A 20,872-nucleotide genomic window follows, 5' to 3' on the forward strand; every position below is an offset into this window, starting at 1 on the left:
GTATCGGAACACACGACCGGCTAACATAATTTGAATTTGTTGCATCTATCTTTGTGAAGTGTTATTTTTTAAGTTAAAATATCAATTCTAAATAAACAATAAATTTCTTGCATTTGGGCAGTTATATTTTAAGGTTTTCTAAGAAAATTTTTCATGTATTGACTTTCTGTTTGTTTGACTCTTCTGAGGAAGAATGAATATACAGTGTACAACAGTCTCTTTTATGTACATTAGGTTTGAAATTCATAACTTTTCCGATAAATATGTACAACAGAAAGGTAAAACTATTGTTTGCTACTTTTCTTCTTTTATGATTCTAATACTAGGATGAACACAATTCAATTCCCGGAACAGAAATCTATTTGTCCATCTTTCTGTGGATGAACATGCTGTAATCAACGAAAAGAAAATCTGGTATTTTGTTTTTCAAAGGAAAACTATTCCATCTAGTTTATTGACTTATACACTTATCGGAAAATCTTTTTGAACTCAGGTACACTGAAAAGAGATAACTGGCATCCCATATATTCATTACTCCTTCCCATCCTTAAACAAAACTAAAGGCAACACATAAACAAATTTCCTTCGAAAGCCCTTAAGAAGAAAGAAAAAGCTTCCATAAGAAACAAGACTAAAAGCGGAAAATTAAAAAATGGTATTCAAAACGACAAAGTTTCTAAACTAAAATTCTGTAGTAAGACAAAGACACTACAGAAATGGTTATAACAGGTTCAAACTACAATTGAAAAAATAAATAAAAGCAAGCCAAACGCAAGCATCCTCCAGTTCCTGACATACTTGGCGGTTCTGAGACAACAAACACGGCCACCAGACTTTAAAGAAATCTTTTCTAACAGAAAACCGTATATATACGAAACCTGCACTAATATTGACACCGGTAATGATAAAAACAGGGTTCATGTCAACGAATTAAAATGTTTTCGTATGAAGAGTAAGATTAATTTTAAAAATAAAGATGTTTCACAATGCAGCACACAAAAAATGAAGACATCATGCATATAGTATAAATGGGAACCTGATTCACTTTACTTACTGCTTATTTTATCCTTTGTAATATAACGCAAACGAAGATTATCATTCATTAAAGCTTAAATAAGATTCTTTTTTCTTTTGAATACGTTATTCATTTTCACACATCTTTAAGTTATACTACTTTGAAAGCTATCGATTCTTCACTCTTTTTCAGAAGAAATTCACTTTTGAACCTAACTGCATAATCACCACAACAGTTCATTTTGAGTCATTAAAACATTTAAATTTACGTAATGGCATTTGAGATATAGAAAGTTGTTCCATGTAGTTTGACCAAAAGCGACTCATTGATCTTGGTCACATGCGTCTGTCAGTATAGTAGGTGAGCAGTGACGTTTTTCTCGTTATTTAAAAAAAAAAAAAAAAAAAAAAAAAAACTTTTCGGAAAGTTACGTTTAGTCCTTTACGACGCATAATAGCAGGGGCTGTAACGTTAGCTTGACATTAATCAAAAACGTGATCAGCAAGAATTTATGGCCCCTACGCTCGGTTCTCCACCACAGAGGCAGTGAATATGGTTGAGCACAGAAGCTACCACAAACATGCAGGTGAAACTTTCGCAGAATGCAATGCAATCGATCCAAAGACATATGGCGAATCGTCTAAATGAGTCTTTGGGTACTTTGCACCAACGATTAAATTCTGAAAAGTTGTTGAAGGTTAGCGGTCCTCATCTTACTGATGCTCATCGACGGGAACGCAAGTGTAACTTTCAGAAGTTATATGTGCGGAATCTGGCAAGCCAAAGATTGGTGGTATGTCGCTCTATTGAATGATGCCTGTATGTACCTTCTCGATTGTGGCACACCAAGAGAAATTACGTACGAAGACAAAGGCGTGAAGAGTTTCACAAAGTGAGTCCAGGTATGCAAGAGATTTTCTCGAAAGGAATCACAGTGGTTTCTAGCTAATGTTACTAACGCAACCTCACAAGATGCCTAGGAGGTTCAAGTTCAATGGAATTTTGAGGATCTGGACTGCTTAAAAGGGCTTTGGATAAGAGGATTGTAGCAACTGTAAATGGGCTCTGGAAAGCTGTGGAAGAGGAATGGGACAAGATCCTCCTCGTAGGAGCCTTCTGTAATAGAAGCTACGTTACCGGACCATGGTTCGGAACCAGGGGACACAAACTGAGCACTGGCGCAACAGACTTTCGTAACTCTTTGGTAAGTACAATTTGGTCAAATACATGCAGAACAGCCTCTATACAAAACTAAGCCGGATTACTGGAAAATTTGACCAAGTAATTTAATAATGGTAAATTATGTACAGGAAATGAAGGAAGATTTGGATCAGTTCAAGGGGCTTATATTACTCCCCCTTCCACATACACTGTAGACCCGAAATGTCTTATCCCAAAGATAAGTACTTTCTTTCCTTAAGAAATATTTCTAAAAAGGAAGCTTCTTTCGATGACAGGGAGCATTCGGTATCTCTTCTTCCCAAGTCGTCCCTAAAGATACTTTTACAACCTACCCAAGTATTGCGTGTCTGCTAGTAAGTAATAAATGCAGATGTCAATGGTAAATAAATAAGATTTTACGACACTGATCCTCAAGTATAATATTCTTCGTAAGCCTTATCATCGCTAACCATTATCCCAATGAAAAATTTAGTTTTTATCATTTGCTGAAATTATAAGTATGAACAAAACACGAAGTCGACGCAGTAAATAAAAAGTAATACCTGCCTGGAACTCGACATTCTCGCTCTTTTGCTCGAGCAAATTGAGAAATAAATACTTCAGATATAAAACTAGATAAAAGGATTAAATTACGAAACATCTTACCTGAACTCATTAACTTTTCATCCATTGTCCTTGCTAACTGCTCCAAATCTGACTGACTAAACGGGAGCTCTAGTCCAGTAGTGTCCAAATTAATATCTGCCGACCCAGGTTTCGCTTCCTCTGGCTTATCAATTTTAATTGGTAATTCAGCCTTCAACTCTTCTTTCGGCATGCTCTTAGAACAAGATTGTAATGATTGATCCTGACTTCCTAATAACGGCACTTCTTTTGCTTCACTTTCATTTGTTTCTTGTTTTATTTCATTTTCGGTCTTTATATTTTCAGAAGGTAATTCCGTTGATTGCTTTTTCGCTGCGTTTTCCGTAGTAGTGCACGTACTATCATTCGTTACTGATGACCCTTCTTTCACTACAGAATCAAATTTTGTACTGTCTTTAACATCCTGCTTTTCAGATTCACTAACACACGTATGATTATCTTCTTTTTCTTCTAGATTAACACCAGATCCCTTCGCTTGTTCTTCTTTACCTTCAGTTGCTGACTCAACCTTTTTGTCTGTGTCTGATAGCTGATTTGACTGAATTATCGAATTTTCAGTTGTACACGAACGTTCTTCGCACGAACTTTTAACAGAGTTTTCTACTATTCCTGGAGGCTGTGTAATCTGCGAATTGAAATTATCAATGTCGCTGACTTTAGAGTCCAACCAGTTACTTGCAGCGGTATTACTGCATACGTTTGCAAGATCACTTGCCAAATCCGCTGATGGCTGAGAAAAGTTAGCACTTGTATTTGCTTGATCATGCTCACATTTTGTACCTTCAGTCGAGGGAACTACGCTTGGCACAGACTCCAATTTTACGATATTTGGATCTACAGATTCTGACTTCACACTTTCATTCATCAAATTTGCTTGTAACTGCGAAGAGCTCATATTCAGGGGTGTTGATTCCCAGTTTTTCGCCCAAAGATATAATTTTGGATGATCTTTATTCCTGAAATAAATGGAATAATGTAAAAACCAATCCATACTATTTTTAGAGTTTAGAAAATTACTCGCTAGTGTATCATAAATTAATTTTTAGATTACCAATATAATTTCTTATCATTAATATTTTTCCAGCTAAGTACCTTACATTTCCGTAAGAATAGCTTCCATAACATATGTAGTTCGAAGAACGCCATGGTTCAATCAACTTTGATTATATATCTTACAAGAAACATTTGCATATATCACACATAATTATAAATCTCTTAGTCTACTATTAGTACATTGTTTCATGATGTAGAAAAAGTATACATTATTGATAATAATAACCTGACGAGTTCTTTGCGAACTAACTTGTATGGGCTTATTACATACGTAAAATGCTAAATATTGATTATTATGTAAGAACCGTACTTTTGATTAACTTCCAATCTATGCTATGCATAAATATTGGAAGTCTTACAGAAAGGCTTTGTCCGTCTGCTGACAGGTATCGGAACAAAAACGGTTAAGAAATATCGAGATATGGCTTTTTTACAATCGATTCAGCGTCCCAACATAGGCTCCAAGAATCTCCTCCGTAACTTTTCATTCAAATCTAAAGTGGTTCTAATTAGTCATTTCCAGTTTTAACGTCTATTGCCATAGAACGAAAATGGAACAGATATCGAGATGCGGTTTTCTGCAATCGATTTATCGTTTCAAGAATAAGTTTAATCTTTATTAACACCCTATTCAAACCAGAAGTGGTTCAAATCCGTTATTTCCTGTTTCAATATTTATCTCAATAGAACAAAATGGTAATAGATAGCGGTAAGCGATCTTTTGCAATCAATTCAGTGTCTCAAAAGAGTATACCGTCACAACCCGCAACACTACCAAAACCGGAAGTGGTTAACATTTACTACTAACTCCGGTTTCAATACTGATTTTCATAGAGCAAAAACAGTAAGAGATATTGAGATGTGTTTTCCTGCAATTGATTCAGCTTCTCAAGGATAGGCTTCAATCTCAATCAAGTTCAATCTATTTAATCTGGAAGTGGTTCAAATTAACGATTTCCGGATTCAACCTTTACCACCACACGACAAAAGTTGTAATATATAGTGACAAACGGTTTTCTGCAATCGATTCATAGTGTCGAGAAAATATACCAACACAATCCGCAACACACTACTAAACCGGACGATTTTTGAAATACTATTGCTTCCGGTTTCAATACTGATTTCTGTAGAGCAAAAACGGTAGAAGATATTGAGATGCAGTTTTTTGCAATCAATTTAGGTTCCGAAGATATAATCTACCTCTTCCCTTAACTCTCTGTTGAATCCGTAAGTGATTAAAATTAACCATTTCCAGTTTCAACAATTATTGCTAAATAAATAGTAATATATAGCGACAAGCGGTTTTCTGCAGTCGATTCAGGGTTTCAAGAATACATACTATCATAATCCACAATACTCTGCAAAAACCGAAAGTGGTTGAAATATACTATTATTCCTGGTTTCAATACTGATTTTCGTGGAGCAAAGCGTTAAGAGATACAGAGATGAGTTTTTAATCGATTCAGCTTCCCAAGAGCAGGTTCTATCTCCTCCTTGAACCATCTATTTAATCCGGAATCGGTTCAAAATAAGGTTCGGTTTCAACCTTTATCACCATAGATCCGAGGAACAGATTCTATCTTTGATTTTCTTAATCTATTGCAACCAGTAGTTACAGATGTACTACTTGAAGTTTAAGTATTGAATTCCCGTATCTACTGTAGTTTCACATTGCAAAACGAAACTTCCTTGTTATATTGTGAGTCTGCTAATAAGCATATAGTGATGAAAGAAACTGTTAAACCTTTGTCATGATTTTTTAAAATTTTAGTCACAAAAATTATATAACAGTATTTCTAACTTATTTTAGCAGTAATTAAAACTAACCTGAATAATGTTTTTTGCGCCTATTTTTCAAGCACTTCCAGCCAGTACTCTTCGTCGGAACTTAAGCTTTAAAACTTTCTTCTTCATATAGCTTTTTGTAACAACAATGGTTTGTTTTTAAATATATTTTTTCTCAACATAATATAACTTTGTTAGTGGTGTACCAATATCTAAATCAAATCTAATTCTATATTTTTTTGAATCTAGTCCTGTACCTTCTATGTTGCGTATGTCTTACAACACGATGTAAATTTAAACTCCTGAATGTACAATGTTGCCGACTTAATTTAAAACTTTTCTTTTTGTATGGTCCATGTATAATGAAGTATTTACAGTCTTAAATTTTGTTTTTATTAAAGTAGTTTGTAATGATCTTATTTCAGTCGTTCACAAGGTTTCCTTCTTAGGTGTTAAAAAGTGGATCTTTTTGGCCTAATATAATAAGATTCACATACGTTCCTTTTAATATTAACAGTGGCCCGATGTAACACTTTTCTACCATTTAAATTGATGTTTTGTAGTTTGGAGATGCTCTGACAATACTCAGACTGCTTCTTTATTCTCGTGGTACTCTCTAATGTATTCCTTTAATCTAGTGCCAATGTTTCTTTTGGTCATTCCAGTATAGGAAGTATTACAAGAGCAAAAAACCTGATATATGCCACTTAAGCTGTTTTTATCCACGAATTTTTATAGTGGTTAAAGTTCTTTCCACGTTTCTAGGGAGCTTAAAACCAACTTTAAGGATATATCTTTTTAGCTATTTTCTTAATTCGTACTTCGATACAACTGAAATGTGATGTATGATTGGGGAGGTCTTGAACGAATTTTATCAGTCCCATTTTCCTACAATCTTGAAAATTTATTGGGCTGTATGTTTCATTGTTTCCATTATAACCGAACTGTAACCGTTATAATACCCTACGCTTTAATGTTTTATTCAGTTGTTCATCCAAATCTTCCTGAAGTGTTACCAATCTGAAAGTGTTAATAAACATGTTAATCCACGAGTTCCCTTTGTCTGCCAAGAGTTCCCTGAAGTTCTCTGTAGGAATATATTACTTGAGGAAGTTTTGGCAAAAGGATGGCCTTGTCATGGGAAGTCCCTTATCGTCAGTACTGGTCAATATAGAGTTAAACAATTTTGAAACTACCATTTTAGATAACCCTAAATTAAAATACATAAGATATTTTCGTTTCGCAGATGACACACTTATGGTGTATAAAAATTAGGAACAGTTGAATTATCTTCTACGAAAATTATAGAGTATTGATACAAGGATAAAATTGACGAACATGAAGGAAAGAAATAACTATATATACAGTATATACGTTACATTTTACACGAAATTCAATGAATTTGAATCTAAAGTATATGGGAAACCTTTAGCAAGTAATATATTCGCAAAGAGAAGTTAGAACGCTCTTAGCAAACCAAGCCCAATATATGGATTAGCATCTCTATTAGAGCTTTCAGACTTTTAACGCTTCAGGAAGGTTTGGATGAACAACTGAACAGAACATCAAACCCTGGACGTATTAACGGTTACACAATCCCGTTATAATGGAAACAAATGGCACCCTACATGTTCAAGACGAGGAAAATGAATCTGAAAAACAAGACACCCCTACCCCACCTCCCATGGGTCTCATTCCAATTGTATCGAAGTATATCGTACAAATTAAAGAAAACAGCTAAAAGACATAACCTTAAAGTAAGTTTTAAGCTCCCTAGAAACATGGAAAGAACTTAAGCCACTGGAAAAATTATTTCGTGAATAAGTGGCATACATCAGATGTTTTGCTCTTGTGACGCTTCCTATACTGGAATCACCAAAAGAAACTCTGACACTAAATTAAAGGAACATATTAGAGAGTCCTGAGAGAATAAAGCAGTACATTCGGCCACTACTAATATTGAAAGGAACGTATTTGAAGCTTATTATAATACGACAAAGACCAGCTTTTGAACACTGAAAAAGAAAATCTTGAGAACAACTGGAATACGATCATTACCAACCATATTAATAAAACAAAATTTCAGACTAAATACTAGAGATGCAAAAAAGCCGGCTTTTTTGAGTCGATGGTTTTTTTTCACATAAAAAGCCGGCTTTTTTGGAAAAAAAAAACGAGAATTTTGGAAATTTTGGATTTTCTCATTTTCATGATTTTTCTATCTAAATAGCTTTCTTATAGTATATTCTATAGTTAGATAAGAATTCCATGACCTAAATGCCATATTTCGCTCTAAAATTCATCATCAAGATGGATGGAGCACATGTTTTACGAATTAAAGCTAACATGAAGAATGTAGTATTTGAGGGCAATTTTAGAGGCTATATAACTTTATTTTAACTTTTGAGTTATCGACAATTTTTTCTTCTCGGGATCATTTCCGTTTGTCATCTGTGTTTCATTTCTAAGAGCGTAGTACTCTAGCTTCTAGCACAAAAGTTAAACTTAACGTTTTTCTATATATCCGTCAAAGCGAACGTCTTTCAATATATCCGTATAAACGTACTTCCACATTTCTTTTATGTTGTAGCTGTGCAACGATTTAGCAATAATTTTCCGGATACAACCTTGAATACTAATTTATACAAATAATCAGTAGCGGATTTAGAAACGTACTTTAGGGCGGGTTTCTCTGATTGTTTCGTTTTCTAAAATGTCCTAATTTTATTTGGGAGGAGCTTGAAGTTTATGAGTACAGGCATAACTAATACTGTATTTAGTTTCGTTTATATATTTAGAGATAATCTTCCGGATACAACCTTGAAGATCATTTTCTACTGAGAATCAGTGGCGGATTTAGAAAAGTATTTTGAGAGTTTTTTTTTTCTTACTAATGTTTAGTTTTTCTAAACATTCGTAATTTTTATTTGACGGGAGCTTAAAGTTCATGAGTAAAGGCATAACTAATAGATATTTCGTTTGTTTTAGACATTCCGTAATTTTGGGGAACAGGCTTCATTCTAAAAGACCGACCCCCTAACCTTCGCAAAACCGTCACTGCTGGTAATTAGTGATAATAACTATTTAAAAACAATAAGAAATGAACTCAGCCAACTCACAGTACACACACTATTTCTACTTCATAGATGGAATGAAGAAAAGTTTAGTCAGAATGGTCGAATACTGAGTTGAATCCAGGACTTCCCGATAGAAGCGCAAAAGCTCTACTCAGTCATGTTTGTTGTGCAGTTGTATTTATCTTAAATATATTCCAGAGTCTTTTTTTTTTTTTTTCTGGTGGTGGGGTGGGGAGAGTTCCATAATGATATGAAGGGTGTGAGCCAAGAACATGGTAACTAACGAATTTTCAATTGCTGAGTTATGCAGCACCAGATAGACAGCAACGCATACCGCTTCGTTTAATCCTTCATGTATAGTCTTATATGAAAAACCAGCTTTCCGACTTTCAAAATGGATTGTGCAGCAGGAAATTTCTAATTTCTTAAAATAGTAAAATTGTGGGTTACCATGTTCTTACCTCACACCCTTAATGTGTTGAATCCCTCTTGTTAAAAATACAGAAAACTTGAGGACTGAGTAAACCGTGATGGTGCTTATATAAAACTGTAGAATTTCAAGAATATACAAAACCGAAAGCTCTAGATGTGCAACCTTTAAAGTGTATCATATAAATCTAAGTATTTTTCTTATGTTTTATTTTAATTTTATTTTGTTCCAAAAAGAATATTTAGAAGTAAAAATACTAATAGAATTTTGCTACTTATTTGAGTATTTTTTTAAAATAAGTATTTACTTTTAGGGTTGGCTGGTTTACACCAGCAGTTTTTTTTCTTTTTTTAAAATAAACAACTGGTTTAAACCAAAAAAATAATAAAAAGAACGAAAATGCGAATCGTGTGAACTTCGTGATGACGTTTCCACACATCAACCATCTGCATTAGTTTTATTTCCTTTTCACCTTTTAATCAAGGTGTCCCATGTTCAATTCTCGGTCGAACCACAACCCTTCTTTCATGCGTAAACAAAGTAGCGGTTCGGATGTAACTTTAAGCGAAAGTCTTCTCCTTGATAACCTCGGCATTACGTAAGGATGTTAAGCCTGAACATATGAAACTAAACTAAATTGTATATTGCCGCATGCCTGAATGCCTGTTGTTTTATAAAGAAGTCAAGGTTGCTTAAATACATTGATATAAATTGGCAAAATTTATCGATTGCCTACGTAGCTTCCAACATTAGCTTGGATTGTACTTTCAATGATATGTACGTACTAAATTTGTAATTTAATACCTCAGTTTTAGCGTACTGATTATGATACGTTGACCTTTAAATTTTACATGCAAAGCAATAACAGGATTTTTCCGTTGTTGTTTTACATTTAGAGTAATGACGGGATTTTCCGGATGGCTAGGGCGGGAGTTTCTCACTTTAAGAAATTTACTGACCGGACTTCTTTAAGCTTATGTGACCTCTTCCGGCATAACCCCGTTGTTGCATAATAACACCAAGGCGAAACAAACTTATTTCTATCAATAAATATAAATACATAATGTAATATAAATACAGATAAATACATATCAATGTAATATAAATACATAAAGCAAAATATCTAAACCAAAAAACCTGGTTTAAACAAAAAAAAAAAAAAAAAAAAAAAAAAAAAACCTAGTTTAAACTCCCCCCCCCCCAAAAAAAACGGGTTTTTGGCATTTTCAATAACAACCATGGTTCTTGCCAACCCTGCTTACTTTTGTATGTAGGAGGTTAAAAAAATCTTATTATATACATTGGTTAATCCTTTGGAATTCATAATGTAAATATGTTAAGAAGTAAAACTGAAATATCTTTTCGAAATTCATGATTTATTTTCGAGGTTTTATATTATTATCGGCATCAACCACTAATTAAATGACTTTTTGTGTTATAGAGAAGCGAAACAAAATCTGGTTTATCAATTTAAAGCACAATTTTCAAAAAAAGCCCAAAATTTCCCAAGCAAAAAAGCGAAGCAGAAAAAACCGTTTTTTTTTCAAAAAAGCCGTTTTTTTTCGAGCCCTTGCATCTCTACTAAATACTTTATTATACATATTATAGACCATACAAAAACAGATGAAGGACTGAATTCTTAACTTAATTGGCAACGTTATTTAATTTGGCAACGTTATACATTGAGGAGTTCAAACTTATATCATATTGGAAGACATATGCAACATAGAAGATACAAGACTAAATTCCAAAAAATATAGAATCACGTTTGATTAAGGTGTTAGTACACCACTAAAAAGATTACACTATGTTGAGAAAAAGTTTATACAAATACACACCACTGTTGTTAAAAATGATATGTGAAAAAGAAATTTAAAGCTTACGCTTCGACGAACAATACCCGCGGAAGGTACTTGAAATATAAGCTATATATATATATATATATATATATTCAGGTTAGTTTTAATTATTATTATAATGTGTTTCATACGCTCAACAGCCAATTATTTTAGCAAGTTGAAATATAGATAACATGGAAAGTTTGAATTTGATACTGCAGGAAACGAAATTTGAACCGTACAAGATATTGTGACAATCACCACCCTGACTGACCCACAAATTTCAACAGTTCCAGATAAAAGACATCGTAACTATCGAAACCCATGACAGATTCACACGAAATAAAATTAGATACTATTATACTCTATAATACGTATTGTCGTCACTTCGAAATATATTTATTTACAATAACAATATCGTCTTTTTTCCATGACTTTGTGTGAAATGAACTAAAGCAGTTTTAATTGTTTGCTATGCACAATGTCACATTACATTTATTTTTATTTTTTTTTTCCATGCAGTGAGACAAGATCGTTTATCCCATCAAAACCCGTTCGTCCCATCAAAGCCAATATCTTCTACTGAACGAATAATAGCTGATCTCTAATGATTTATTATTCTTTTCTTCTACATGTGATTGTCTCCCTCATTTCTTGCCATTTTGTTTATCAAAGAGTATGGAGATTTCCTTAACATACTGCCAGAAGTGGATATGTCCATGATTTACTTCTCAGGAATACATCATGCTCTTCCTTCTCTTCTGTATCGAAACCAAGAGTTTCTTTGCGCGAGTAAAAAATCAATATAAGGCAAGTAAGGAACTGAATTTGTCTACTTCTATCATGCTTGAGTTCTACCGATTGATTGTTTATGGTATATTTATTTCAGTACACCTACTAATCGTCTTGAAATGAAATGAAATCTTTGAGTTTTACGTCCCACGTTTATGCCGGCTAGGCTAAAAGACGGTGATGAAGAGAAATGAATGAAATGGTGGAATGAAGAAAGTGGGAGGAAACGGGAGAACCCCGAGGAAATCCACGCACACGGTATTTGTCCAACACAAAGTTTACTTGGCACGAGCTGAGATCGAACCAGGGACCCCTCTACTACTGAGCCACCGCGGGCCTTCTTATCGTCTTCTCTCATCTTCTACATTTATTTTGGTTTCCAATTCCAACAAAAATTGAACCTAATACAACACAGGAATTATCAAACCATTTAGTAAGAACCATTCCATATTTATTTGCAACTTTCAGATGGCAGTTGTAAGTAAAGCCGCAAGATTTGCGCTGCTTCATATTACTATCTGATTCAAAGATGGCTTGATGAATCTATTAAAGTCTAACAGTTCCAGCTGTAGAATCCGTCTTGTTTGAGCATTGAAATAACCAGGACTTATTTGCAACTGGTTCAAATTCTTGTAGCTCATAGCCCTCTTCATCGCACAAATCACTCGTATCAGAAATGCTGCTATTTTCAATCACTGAAAGAATTACATCACAGCTTACTTTCTTCCCATTAGGTTTTGTAGATGAATCATTATTTTCAACAAACTAAATGTACTGACTGTGCATTTTCCACTCAAAAAAATAAAATAAAATAAATAAATAAATAATAAAAATAAACCCTCTTCTCACTTGTTAGTGAAAGATGACATTTTTTTTTTTAACATACGTAAAATTTTCCCTGTTACAGAGCAACTACAAGTCACAGTGACCTATATCTGTCACGCGGCTTAAAGCATACATGACGTCACAACTACAGAAATATAGTTCTTATAAACATTTATACTCCTTAGCTTATATTACTATTATCTATCTATCTATCTATCTATCTATCTATCTATCTATATCTATCTATCTATCTATCTATCTATCTATCTATCTATCTATCTATCTATCTATATATATATATATATATATATATATATATATATATATATATATATATATATATATATACCGTGTTCAGTTCAAAAAACATACTCAGAAGAATAAATACGGTATTTTGTTTCAACGATAAGAGTGAAAAGAAAATTCCAAATTATTATTTCGTGTATATCATCTCCATGTAATTTATATAGACTCTCATATATCTGTTAATATCACATATTAGGAAAAGAAATGTATACATACTCTGCTATGTTAACTTTCACTCTCAGACTGTGAATTACTCGTTGCAACTCTACCAGATTCCCTGTCAGGTCATGAGACCTTTTCAGAATGGCTTCTCTGGACTTTCTCTTATTGGCGTCACTTGTGATGAAAGATAAGCTGAAATATACAATATTTTAGAATATTTCTACACAAATCATATATAAATACTGACAAATGTTTACAAATTCACTATGCATTTAATACAATCGATAACACATAGACAATGATACTAGAAGAAGGTACAGTAACAGGAGTGTACTTGTTTCTATTCATTTCCCGCCACGGTCGAGTTAACAAAAAACAGAAATACTCTAAATAAGAAGTAATAAAGTAATACATTAACATTCTCTTTACTAATATATACTTTCAGAAATTAACAAAAGCAGAAAGCCAATCTCTATTTGATCCAAGGCAAGATTCCAATCATTATTGAGAGTGTACAACGCAATGCCTCATTATCTTAACCGGAAGGTTTCAAAGATATCCAATTTACGAACCCGAGGTTTGCGGCTCAATAGCAGAACGCAAGCACGTGTAGGCACAATCACTATAAGCAGACAGCAAGCCGGAGCTAGAGTCCGAACGAGCGCGACACCCAATGAAGTTAAGTGAGCGACAGCACGACCGAGTATGTGCAAGTCCCTGTGTAGATAGTGATCCCAGCACTTAGCGAGCGCGAACCGAATGAGGTAAATGTGCAAAAGATCTACGTAGTGCGAGTCTTACCGAGGATAGCAAGCCCAAGGTCGAGTGAGTACAAGTCTGAGAAAGTTGAAGCCTCACTGAGATTAGTGCGCGCGAGCCCCTTTGAGGATAGCGAGACCCGAGTGAGCAATGACTCCAAAATGGCCATTTCTGGCGTGAGATGAAAATGAAATGAAACCTTTAACTTTTACGTCCCACGGTTAAACCGACTAGGCTAAAGTAGACGATGATGATGGGAAATGAATGAAATGGTAGAATGAAGAAAGTGGGAGGAAACGGGAGAACCCCGAGAAAACCCACGCATACGGTGTTTGTGCACCACAAAGTTCCCTTGGCGCGAGCTGGGATCCAACCAAGGACCCAATGCACCATAGGTGAACGCTCTACCACTGAGCCACCGCGGCTCCCTAGCGTGGGATGGAGACGCGGAAAATCCCATCTGTATTCTCCGTTACAATAAAAATGTATTTATTTATTTATTTTATTTGAGTTTAACGTCGCTTGTAAGTACCGATGGTATATAACACGGAACCTACTGTTTCAATTATGACCTGAACCACTGGGCACGTCTGTATATATGAGACAAGTATCCCCGCAGGGAATCGAACTCGAGACCACATTCCAAAAAGTAAGTGTGTTAGCCACTTGGCCAAAAGGAACGATTAAAACTGTTATATTAGCGGTAGCCACATTTACATGGTAGTTTTCAACAAAAACATGCTGAAGCCATTAAGCAGACACTTACCCCTCACACGTTGAATGGTTTTTCAACGGAGAAGAGAAAAAAAGAATGTTTGAGAGGCAAGTCCTGAGCAAGCGTTAGCATTTCGTCGCTGCGTCTCGAAGAACCGCTAAGTGACATGTTTGTCGAAAATGAGTTATGTCGTGCAAACAAACCAGAAAGCTGTCAGGCAGCGTCCCTTGTAAAGTCATAAGTTAATATTCAGTTGTTTCGCCACAACAATGAAAAATTATAGACTAAAATTAAAGGCTTCTGGTTCTCATCACGTACGCGCTGATTAGTGTATACAAATCCTCTATTTGCTTATGAAGGCGCAAAAGGTGCTACGTAAACACAAAAATAATAATATAATATTGTCGAAGCAAGCTACAAGAATGTCCAGTGCATAATACACCCAGAACCAATTTTATTACATTTTTCAAGTGTTTCCCTGTATTTGGCAAAATTTTCAGAGTTCGGATTTTTTTTTTTTTTTTTTTTTTTTTTTTTTTTTTGCTGCTTCTGAAAAGTTGTGGTTTTGACGCATAGCGGTTCTTCAAGGCGCAGCGACGATTTTCAGTATATCATTATCTTATGATGTACGTGATTTTTATATGCCCACAGAACTTTCTGTTAATTCAATTCATTTACTTCTGGCCAAGAAAAACTAATTCACCAGATTCCTACGATAACATTGAAATTTTCTGCAAGAACAATCGAAGTAAGGAAACAATATTTTTCCATTTATGCCCCGCTAGATCGAAATATCAACGCAAATAGCATGTGAGTGCAACTAAGATACTACACATGTATACGCACTAATGTTAGAAAGTACGGGAAAACTGATAAGAATAAAAACAAATACTATACACCACGCAGTAGGAAACATATGTATACTATAGGAATTTTACAAACACAAACAAACATAATTAAATATCAGACATTGAGAGAGGAAAAAAAATGACTTACTTTGGAAGTTTGCCTTCTTTCAACCAGTCCTGATTGTGAGTATACTTCTTCGATTTTCGCTCTCTTGCAGGATTAAGACAAATTTGACAAACGTACTTTTCCGGGACGTCAATTTCTCTTTCAATCTTATTACAGGCTCCATGTTGCCAACATAAGCATAAGTCACACTGTTAATGAGAAGTTTCAGTATTAGAAAACAGTATGGATATCCCAATTTAATACTATGCAATAAGTGTATAAGAACTGCGGAATTACATTAGACACGTATTGCTTACGGACACTTTTATATACAAATGGTTATTAAAGTAATGGCACTATTTGACTACAGCTGTTCAATAATATAGAGGTGTGCAGCTTGAACTGGCCAGAGGATGTGCTATAGTCTATACCCATTCATGAAACCATGTAATAGCTCCAGCAGTGTGAACTGCACATCGTCATCTTGGAAAACAAGTATCATTCTCCATAAACAACATCTGGAAATAGACCATGTGGCCAATTGCTGCCAATAATCTGTACTGTGAGCATAATCAATCCCCTAATACCAAGAAATTGCAGCCCATAACATCACAGAGCCAATGCCATGTTTCACGGTAGGGAGACAGTCTGGAGCACACGCTTCTTTGTATGATCACAAAAACACACACATAAACAAGGTTGTTGTTGGAAATGAAATGAAAGAGGACATATTTGACCATTTTACATATTTTCGACCAGTGGTCTACTTTGCAAGCTCTCGGCACCATTTTCGTAGCATTAAAAGGTTGGTGTTGATTAGATCAGTTGTTCGAAAATCGAAACCCGATAGCGGATATTCAACTTATCCAACTCGCATCGGAATATGATTGTCACAATAGGCTACCAGTTACTTATTACTGATTGAGTTCTAAAGTCACTTTTGCTACATTTAGTGGCAATCTTCTTCAATGATTGTCGATACCTGTCATTTCTTCGCAGATGCTGTTTCGCCATTAGTTCTGTAGAGCACCATCACTTTAGACACTGTTGCTCACGACGTACCTAATACACTTGCGCCAACTTACCGCGCACCACAATCTGACTTCTTTGAAACTCAATCTTTCCCATTTTGTATCAGTTCCCTCTGGCTGCTTCAACACATGCCTCAGTTTTATTTCTCCCTCTCCCTTTTCATCACTACGATCACTAACGACTCACTAAGAACTTCACACATCTAACATGTTACAAACTATAGGTTTCAATTATTTATTCATTTGTATATCACATACATTGTCTGAACACTCGTCACATATATAATCCTGCAAATGTGTGTACATTACATTTATCGCATGCTTAAATGACATAAATTGAAGTCTTAAATTTTACCTCTATACGATAAAGGAAAAAAAAAAAAAAAAACCGCTGTATTTTACTATATAAATTTAATGGAGTTTCTAGATCAAAAAATTACAACCGGGAGATGAAATCAGGTTACCTGATCTACTGTGTCAGTGAGTTAACCACTACGTTACTAATTTCACCTTACCTCATCAACCAGATATTTTACTCTTTGGATAGTTGATCACCCGTCAGCGCATTTTTTCCCCCTCTTTGAATTTCACTTAATTTATACTCGCATAGAATACGGTATAATGAAATATGACGATTGTAAACTATACCAAGCGCGTCATTTGGGACTTCAAGTGGAAACTGCCACAGCCCCAGCAGCAGGTGTGAGGTATTCCAACAGGCCAGTTCTTGTAAATAAGACAAGGTGGTTGAGGAGGATGACAGTGATCTCTAAGCAATATTGGAGTGGGGGGAGTCAATTCGGTTTCTGGTGAGATGGTGAGTGCATTACGTGATGGTACTCAAATATGGCGCCCATATGGAAATTTCAGTGTTATTTTATATTTAATTGTTTAGTACTTCTTTTCTTTTTATCCTACTTCTTCCTCTTCCAATCTCATGAAGGTTTAGCAAAACTGAACTCGGATAGACAGTAAAAAGGATCACGCGCCAGAAGTTTCAATTTCGTCCAGTAAATGTAAACCGCTGGAGGGTGTCTGCTAATATCTAACGGCGCGATGTGTATCTTCTATTTTTCTTATAATAATAGAAAATAGGATGTGGATGGATACAATTAAAGTCACCGTTACCCATAAATATATCAGCAGATTAAATCCATTAACGAACTGGGATGAGATAATCATTCTAGCTATCTATTGCAAAAACAGAATTCAAAAATTAGCTTTCGTTCACACGTTATCATGTACTGGACGGACGAAAGTCACCATTAGCCGCTAAGATGTTAACAAACTGACTCCATTAACGAACTCAGTCGAGATAATCGCTTTAGTCACTGACTGCAAAAATAAATAATTAAATAACTTTCACTGAAGAGTATTGTGTTAAGAGTGTCAATAACGGCTGAACGTACTAACATTACACACTCGTAAGTCCTAGTTGAGTAATCTTAATGAGTACTACGTGATATGTTTTCACTTATTAATTTTCTATGTTCCCTTGGGCATTCCTTTGTTACAACTTCGTACTATATTCATTTAATACAATATGAAAATAAGCAACATAAGTAAACTACAAAGAAGAAGTAATTAAACATTTCATATAGTATCAGTTCATGATGAGATTATCAGCTTCTTTTTGTAGCAAAATACATGGTATGTTTATCAAATTATAGATTATATTTTTAAAAAAACGTTAAGATTGACTTTTCACATAATATACAACGATGCACAGTCACACCAACGCATGTAAGTATAAACAACTGTTTATGGCGATTAATTTTTAATTTTGGAACAGCAGTGAAAATTTTCACACCCTACGAAACTTTTCTAAAGTAAATTTGAGATTTAAATTTAAGGCTACACACCGCTTGACGAATAAGCAAGAAAAACATGATGCTAATTGTATCGCTGGTCTCAATGATACAAAATTTTTGCTAAGCGGATACTAGATATTTCAGTCACACCAGTCCAGCGACAATTTTTTTTTTTTTTTTTTTTTTATATTCTTTCCGAAATTCCGATTTTCTTATATAATATAAACACTACATGGGAAATAACATTGCTTCAATTAACGGATCTTTTTTTTCTTCTATTTCTCCTCCCCTCAAATTCTATCTAGAATAGTTTTGAGTTTTTACATATTAGCTTCAATTATATTATTGCTCTCTAATATTCTGAGACAACAACCTGATTACTTCTACTATCCTGTTGTTCACTTTGCAAAATCATTAAATATCCCGGAAGTGAGACCAAGTCGCGCTGAACGTCAAGTAAAACTAATTCCTCGGTCCGTCCAGTATTCTTGAAGTCGCAGAAAATCGAACACAAAAAATTTTGTTGTAAATTTTGAATTCTAACATACCTGTATCATGAGTCCGTCTTCCTCGTTTGAACCACACGTGCAATTTATGATTTCCTGTCGCTTACGTTCTAATTTCTTTCTTCGTTCCTCACGACTTATGGGTGTTCTCTTTTCTCTTACAGGTGCTGGTGGAGGCCCTTCGCTTACTACTAAAATACAATGAGCAAAATTTATAAAAAGATTTTAGCAATGATTTCCTATTTAAATTATGTTAAAATTAAGAAAGACTTAACAGGTTGATTTATGACCTCATAAATTCGTCATTACTACGCTTAAAATTTACTCGAGAACAAAACTTAATAGTTCTTACGTTGTGGTACGAGAAAACTTACTCGGCGAATACGTAAAACGAGTAAAATTCCTTGAAATTTATATTCGGCAAACAAGTGCTATGAAGCTGTATCTTTTTCACAACTTCAAAGTCAATTTCTTTATACTTAAATAGATCTATGGTAAATACATGCCTATGAGAAATGTTAACATCTTATTGTAACATACTTTCTTTTCGAATTTCTATATGCGTATGTAACTTCTCCAAATGGAAGTTCTGAACTTAACATGAATTTACTTTGAATCTTTACTAATGTCAAACAAAATTTTTAACCCATTACGGTGTCTGGTGCAAATGTTGATGGATTTTTTTTTTTTAACAAAGTCAAACTGAAGAAAAAATACAGCCTTCTTAGTGGGATTTCTTTTATTGATTCCGTGTTTTTTTCTTTTCTTTCTTTCTTATTTCGTAATAGAAAGCTTTCGCGAGTGTCTGTTCATCGTTTGCTTCATTTCTGAATTACCAGAATATGAACTTCACCAAACCACTGCAACATAACATATGATAGATTTCTATAAATAATTACACTTACTTAAATTTAATTCATTAATGTGCACACTTTACTTCTAAGTGGATGGATATAACTTGCATTACACTTCTTTCGACCTCCGAAGAAAGAAAAAAAAAAAGAAAAGAAAAAGAAAGAAAATAATAATCCCAGATCGACCGCCAGGAAAGAAAATCTGGGAAACTTTCAGATTTCAAGTAGCTCAATACTTTGAGCAGAGAACGAACATATGAATTAATCAACGCTAGCAAATCTTGATCTCCCTGACGTCATGTTCAAAGGAATGGGGATAGAAAGAGAAAAAAAAGAATACATAAACTAAAACAATTATTTATGATTCACTCTGAATTGATGACAACCTTTGATGACTCAGCACAGTATGCAACGTTGTTACATTCCTTACTCACTTTTTGAAGAAAGAACAACTTCCAGGGTTGGCAAAGGTAGTAGAAACTAGTGGTGGGCATAAAAACCGGTTTTTAAAAATTAAAAAAAAAACGCTTCGGTTTTCACCGAAACCGGTTATCGGTTTTCACCGAAACCGGTTATCGGTTTTCTCCAAAACCAGTTTGGTTTCTCGCTGGATCCGGTTTCAGTTTTTTTCAAAACCGATTCCGGTTTTTTTTCAAAATTGGTTGTATTTCTAACCAGAATAGCATTTGGTTGTTCTCCGGAAACCGATTCCGTTCCACAAAAATAGTTTTGTTTTCCAGAAGTTTTCATCGAAACCAGTTTTAGTGAAAAAACCGAACCGGTTTTGGAGAAAACCGTGAAAAACCAAACCTGTTTTGAGAAAACCGAAACCGGGTTTGGAAGAAACCGAAATGTCGGGTTTTCGGATTTCTAGAAACCGGTTTCCGGTTTTATAAAAACCGGTTTTGCCCATCCCTAGTAAAAACAAAGCAAAACGAGATTGATTAAAAAATCATTAACCAAAGGAGGTGACGTTTGATGCGAACACGGCTGAACAGAGTGACGACAAAAAGTACGGGAAATAATTCCCTGACCTTTCCCGGTTTTACATTCTTTTTTTTTTAATTTTCCCTGATACGTAATAAGCCACAAAGACTCTCCCATCTTCATGGAGAAAGACCAAGAAAACATG

At 34.6% G+C, this 20,872-nt stretch overlaps 1 protein-coding gene across 8 annotated transcripts in view; it reads right to left on the reverse strand.

Annotated features, from left to right (window-relative positions):
* LOC145693422 (uncharacterized) overlaps positions 1-20,872 on the reverse strand; it is a 129,776-nt gene that overhangs the window by 10,161 nt on the left and 98,743 nt on the right. For 6 of the 8 annotated variants that reach the window (XM_081769399.1, XM_081769395.1, XM_081769397.1 and 3 more), the window contains 4 exons: positions 18,929-19,077; positions 15,581-15,747; positions 13,165-13,302; positions 2,843-3,798 (listed from right to left, as the gene is read on the reverse strand). In XM_081769399.1, the coding sequence (XP_081625525.1) occupies positions 2,843-3,798; positions 13,165-13,302; positions 15,581-15,747; positions 18,929-19,077 (1,410 nt within the window). The remainder of the gene's footprint in view (positions 1-2,842; positions 3,799-13,164; positions 13,303-15,580; positions 15,748-18,928; positions 19,078-20,872) is intronic. The other 2 variants (XM_081769400.1, XM_081769398.1) reach the window with 1 other exon arrangement.

The sequence above is a fragment of the Thermobia domestica genome, chromosome 8, assembly GCF_964235325.1.
Source record: "Thermobia domestica chromosome 8, izTheDome1.hap1.1, whole genome shotgun sequence".
In the NCBI taxonomy this organism is placed as follows: Eukaryota; Metazoa; Arthropoda; class Insecta; order Zygentoma; family Lepismatidae; genus Thermobia; species Thermobia domestica.